The sequence below is a fragment of the Orycteropus afer genome, unplaced genomic scaffold, assembly GCF_000298275.1.
Source record: "Orycteropus afer afer isolate SDZICR_OR568_19922 unplaced genomic scaffold, OryAfe1.0 scaffold00016, whole genome shotgun sequence".
In the NCBI taxonomy this organism is placed as follows: domain Eukaryota; kingdom Metazoa; phylum Chordata; class Mammalia; order Tubulidentata; family Orycteropodidae; genus Orycteropus; species Orycteropus afer.
In genome coordinates, this window is record NW_006921603.1 from 17,581,596 (window position 1) to 17,587,704 (window position 6,109).

A 6,109-nucleotide genomic window follows, 5' to 3' on the forward strand; every position below is an offset into this window, starting at 1 on the left:
TGTGCTGTTGAGTCGGACCTGACTCATAGCGACCCCCCTTTGGGTTTCCGAGGCAGTATCACTACGGAAGTAGATTGCCCAACCTTCCTTCTGAGGAGTGGCTAGTGGGTTTCAACTGCCAGCCTTCTGGTTAGCAGTCAAGTGCCTTAGGCACGAGTTTTAATTATTCTATCAGTCAAGGCAATTACCACAAGAGTCAATACAAACTAAATCTGAGAGCCCACTCAAATAGTACTACCTTCTTTCTCTTTTATCTGTAGGTAGTTCTTCATTTGCCAGCAAACCCAGCACACCAACTGGACTGGGTGGAGGGTTTCCGCCTCTCAGCTCACCACAAAAGGCATCTCCCCAGCCTATGGGTGGAGGGTGGCAGCAGAGTGGTGGCTACAACTGGCAACAGTCACAGTCCAAACCGCAGCCCAGCATGCCTCACTCATCACCACAGAACCGACCCAACTACAATGTGAGCTTCTCGGCCATGCCTGGGGGCCCGAATGAACGTGGCAAAGGATCAACTAATTTGGGTAAGGGTGATGGCATGGGGCTTGGCTATAAGGTGGCCTGTGTGAGTTATCTTCCTGCCTGGATATGTATAAGGAAGGAGACAGAAAACAATTCTGGTAGTTTCTGAGGCATTCTGATGGCTGTAGAAACACAACATGATCCCCATTTCCAATGCTGTGCCTGGAGTACCTTGGGTTTACTACACTCCTAACATTTATCCATTTTTTAATTGCTAACTCACTTGTCTATTTCTCTCCACACTGAGATCAGAATGAGGGCAGGGACTGTCTTATTTACCACCTTATCTAGTAGGCACTGGATGGATAGTGAATGGATGTGAATGGATGAATCTTGGTGCTGTTACTCCTTTGGAAGAGGGATAGAAGAAAAATGTTTAGAACCTATCAAGCACTATATTCAGATTTGCCCTTGGGTCCTACTTAGGTAGGGGAAGTCTATGTGTCTTGGTCATTTGGTCCTTCTTTTTTTATTAATTTTTTATTGTGATTTGGGTGAAAGTTTACAGAGCAAATGCATTTTCCATACAGCAGTTCACATACACTTTGTCTCATGACATTGACCATAATTTCCCACAATGCCACAGCCCCTTCCTACTTCCTCCCCATAGTTACCCCTTCCATGTCCTTTCCTCCCATGCACTCCTGCCCCGAGCTGTCTCCCTGTGCATACACAACCCTTCTATTCTCCCATGACTGATCTCTCCAAGGAGTGTATCTACCTAGTGTAAATGTTCAGCTCATATGCCTGTCATTTGTTTGGCTGGAAGCCACAGGAGTGGGTTTAATTCCAGACCTGAAGGGCAGCTAGGGACCATAGTCTCAGTGGTTCCACCAGGCTCCAATAAACCGGCAAACCTTGTCCCTTTTATTCTTCTTTTATGATTTTGAGTTTTTTACACATTGTTCTCCCACTCTATCCAGGATCTCCTACATAGACCCCCCTCTGAGTGGTTGACAGTAAGTAGTAGCCAGGCACCTAGTTCTTCTGGTCTCATAGTCATATAGGCTGAGGATCACATGGTATACTAGTCACTTGGTCTAATTGTTTCCATGTATCTTTGGTTTTCTTCATTCTTCTTTGCTCTGCATGAGGAGAGAGACCCATGGTTGCATCTAAATGACCATTTGCAAGCTTTTAAGATCCCAGTCACTACTTGCCAAAGTAGGATGTGAAACAATGTTTTTGTGTAGTATGTTATGCCAGTTGAGACTGATATCCCCTGTGCATTTGGTCCTTCTTATGCTCTGGTTTATGGATGTTCCTGAAACTAGCAGGACACCTGTGATGGACTCTTCCTCTCTTCTGAGTCCAAAGTTAAGAGTACAAAATGGCTAACAGACAGGGCTGAGGAATGCTCTGGATGAGATTCTTGACGAAGGGTAGAAAGAAATATATTTTGTGTCACAGTTAAATTTGACTCTGGTAAAAGCCCTATTATAATGCATTTTACATTTTAGTTGATTTGATCATTCCCAGAAATAAGAGAGTAGGGAGTGATGAAGGAACAGCCTTTCTCTCTGTGGAAGATGGAAAAGGCAATTGTACTCTTCCTAGTAGCAGTAGCTTTTATGTGTTGAGTGATTGCTATGTGCCAGGTGCTATTCTAAGCACTTTTCTTTTATTATTTCATATAATCTTCAAAATAACCCCAGGTTGTAGATGAGGGATATGTGACAGATAGATAATTTCCTAAATTAATAAAGCATGTAAATGACAGAACTGAAATTTGAACCTAGGCAATCTGGGTCAAAGACCCCTACTATTTTTTTTTTTGTCTAATTGTTACATATGTGCGTGTGTGTGTGTGTGTGTGTGTGTCGTAATATTTATCAATTCAACATTTGTCAGGTGCATAACATAGTAATATCAATAACATTATTCTTGTTTTAAAACCATTACCCTTAATTGATGCCAGATTTCACATCACCATCAGCAGAAACTCACTGCCTCCCAAACAGTGGCTCCCCCTTGGGATCCCTGCTCTTAACCACCACACTCTGTTGGCTATGACACAGGTGTCATCCTTGTCTTCTCACAGTACTAACATGATAACGCTAACATGATATTGGGAACATGTAAAATCATGTTTGTTTTTTGGTTAGCAGCAGATATTCCTTGCACAGTTCCATAGAGTCATGTGGCTTCCCCTCCATTTCTATTTTTGGTAGATGGAGGGTGAGTGCCTTCAATTAGCAGGGTATCTTCAGTATAGAAAGCATTGGGGATACAGTCTTGTAGTACTTACATTTTAATATGTGCATGTGCAAGTGTGTGTTCTTACAATATAGAGATGGAAAATGGATTTCAACTCATAAGCCAACTTTGGTTGATGGGTGTTGGTTGCGTGCAATGCTGTGTTTTGGTTCTGTTTTGCTTTAATTTAACAGACATTTAAGTAGCCAGGCCCCATTCTAAACACTTTAAAATATTAACTCATTAATTCTCACAACCACCTTATGGGGTAGGTAATATTATTAACATCATCCCCATTTTAAAGATGAGGAAATTGAGGCATGGAGGTGATAAGCAACTTGCTCAAGTCCCATCACTAATAAATGGCAGAACTAGAATTCTGACCTGGGGCGTCTAGCTCCAGGGTCTTTTGCTCTTTGCCACCATGTCAGGTGGCCTCTCCAAACAGATAAAGAAATACCGTGAGGCTACAACCCGAATCAGAGGGAAAGGGCACTATGAGTGGCTGGTATGAGCAGTGGTGGCACCTGTATCTGGTAGCCCCTTGATTTCAAGTAATAAAACACAGGCCCAGTCTCACTGCTGATACTAACTAGTTGTATGACCTGGGGGAAATCATGAATATCAATATCTGTGAAAGGTGGTACAATGGAAAGGGAACTGGATTTAGTATAATCATCCAGCCCTAAATTCAAGCATTGCTGTAAACCAACTTCCATCGATCGAGTCAATTCTGACTCATAGTGACCCTTTAGGATAGAGAACAGCCTCATAGAGTTTCCAGGCTATAAATCTTTGTGGAAGCAGACTGCCTCATCTTTTTCCTGTGGAGGGGCTGGTAGGTTCAAATTCCTGACCTTTTTGTTAGCAATTGAATGCTTTAACCACTAAGCCACCAGAGCTCCTTAGCATTGCATGGACAGGTTATATGAGTCTGGACTGGTCTCTTAAGTTCTTCAGGCTTAGTTTTCCTCATCTGTAAAATGGGCATGACAGTCTCTTACGCTACTTACAGAGTAAGTGTGAAGATTAAAGAGCTTAATGCATGTGAACACAACTTGAAAACTCTTAAGTGCTTTGAGATTATATAATATCATGTTTAAGAGTAAAAAAACAAAAATGATTTTCAAAAACCTTATTGTAGAAGGGAAACAAAAAGCAGCTGACTTTGAAGACCTGCTGTCTGGTCAAGGCTTCAATGCACACAAAGACAAAAAGGGGCCTCGAACAATAGCTGAGATGAGAAAGGAGGAAATGGCTAAGGAAATGGATCCTGAGAAATTAAAGGTGAGTCGGCCCCTCACCCAGTATGATTATCCTGTATGACAAAGTCATATGTCTGGAGCCATCAGCATGTAATCTGACCTGTAAAAGGCACCATGTTAGATTTCTGGCAGCCAGGTTATTTCAGTTGGTCCTGAGAGCTGTAATCTAAGTGCCACCTTATACTTTAATAGCAAAGTAACTTTGGGGAGAGTTGCATATGCTGTTTAATTTTTCATAAAATATGTTTTATCCATGGTGTAGTAACATTGATTTCCTTTGTTTCATATGGGCAATAACATGCTTTAAGAGGTAATTTTGTTATTCAGATGACGTTCAGGTTCTAAAGATAGATGATTAGAATTTGGTAGTAAGAAGGATGCATTATTTATGCCCTCTCTTTCTGCCTCAGCATACAGATTGAATAAATATGGTGAACCCTGATGCACACCTTTCCTGATTTTAAATCACACGGTATCCCCTTGCTTTGTTTGCACAACTACCTCCTGGTCCGTGTACAGGCTCCTCAGATGCACAATCAAGTGTTATCCATAATTTATTATGATCCACAGTCTAATGCCTGTGCACAGTCAATAAAACACAGATAAGCATCTTTCTGGTATTCAATCTGTATACTGAGCAAATGATCTGCGAAACTAGACTATATGAAGAAGAACCTGGCATCAGGATTGGAGGAAGACTCTAATAACCTGCAATATGCAGATGACACAACCTTATTTGCTGAAAGTAAAGAAAACTTGAAGCACTTACTGATGAAGATCAAAGACTACAACTTTCCGTATGGATTATACCTCAACATAAAGAAAACAAAAATCCTCACAACTGGACCAATAAGCAACTTCATGATAAATGGAGAAAAGATTGAAGTTGTCAGGTATTTCATTTTACTTGTATCCACAATCAATGCCCATGGAAGCAAAAGTCAAGAAATCAAGCAATGCATTGCATTGGACAAACCTGCTGCAAGGGACCTGTTTAAAGTGTTAAAGAGCAAAGATGTCACTTTGAAGATTAAAGTGTGCATGACCAAAGCCATGGTATTTTCAGTATCCTCAGATGCATGTGAAAACTGGACAATGAATAAGGAAGATAGCAGAAGAACTGATGTATTTGAATTGTGGTGTTGGCAAAGAATATTGAAAATGCCATAGACTGCCACAAGAACAAACAAATGTGCCTTGGAAGAAGTAAGCCAGAATGCTCCTAAGAAGTGAGAATGGCAAGATTTTATCTCTTGTCCTTTGGTCATTTATCAGAAGAGACCAGTCCCTGTAGAAGGACATCATGCTTGGTAAAGTAGAGAGTCAGGGAAAAAGGGGAAGACCTCAATGAGATGGATTGACACAGAGGCTGCAATGATGGAGCAAACACAGCAACAATTGTGAGGATGGTGCAGGACCTGGCAGTGCTTTGTTCTGTTGTTCATAGGGTCCCTATGAGTCTAAGGCAACTCGAAGATACTTAACAACAACACAGCTCTTTCTGCCTTAAGAGCTTTATGTCAGACTAGATAGGCTGAAGCCTGTAGTACTTTTGTCAACAGAGAAATATTTATGTACTTGGGAATTACCACTCATGTGACATTAGATCTGCAGGCATGGCGGCAGGGGAGGCTAAGGGAAGCATGGGTCTGGGTTTCCCCAGCACCGCCCTTCACTGTCAATCACAGTTCTTCTTTTACTTTTTTTTTTTTTTTTTCCATTCTGGAAGTCTAAGTAATACTTCATTTGGTGAAAAAAATGTTTCTTATTGTTTGCAAACCCATGAATTTAACCCTGTTACTCCTGTTACTTCATAGATGAGTAGTAAATGGCTGTTACTTCAAAGATGAAGATGTTGTGTGGCCGAGTAGATACAGGTTAGCCTGGACAGAGGGCAGTTCTTTTGATAAACAATGAGATTAAAAAGAGTATGTAAAGATTAAGGGAGTAAGAATGCTCTTCACAGATTGGGAGGTCGGTTCCTATGTGATAAAATACTAATTATGCTGACACTTTAACAAACTTGAAGGCTGAGGATCTGTCAGCTCCCAAACCAGGACTAAAAAGCATTCAATCTTACACATTTTAGGGGAATATATATATATATATATATATATATATATATT

The 6,109-nt window shown here is 40.9% G+C and overlaps 1 protein-coding gene across 1 annotated transcript in view; it reads left to right on the forward strand.

The window, feature by feature from the left end:
* DNAJC6 (DnaJ heat shock protein family (Hsp40) member C6) overlaps positions 1 to 6,109 on the forward strand; it is a 143,904-nt gene that overhangs the window by 133,644 nt on the left and 4,151 nt on the right. Inside the window, exons 16-17 of the mRNA XM_007959208.2 lie at positions 261 to 524; positions 3,863 to 4,005. Coding sequence (XP_007957399.1) covers positions 261 to 524; positions 3,863 to 4,005 — 407 coding nt within the window. The remainder of the gene's footprint in view (positions 1 to 260; positions 525 to 3,862; positions 4,006 to 6,109) is intronic.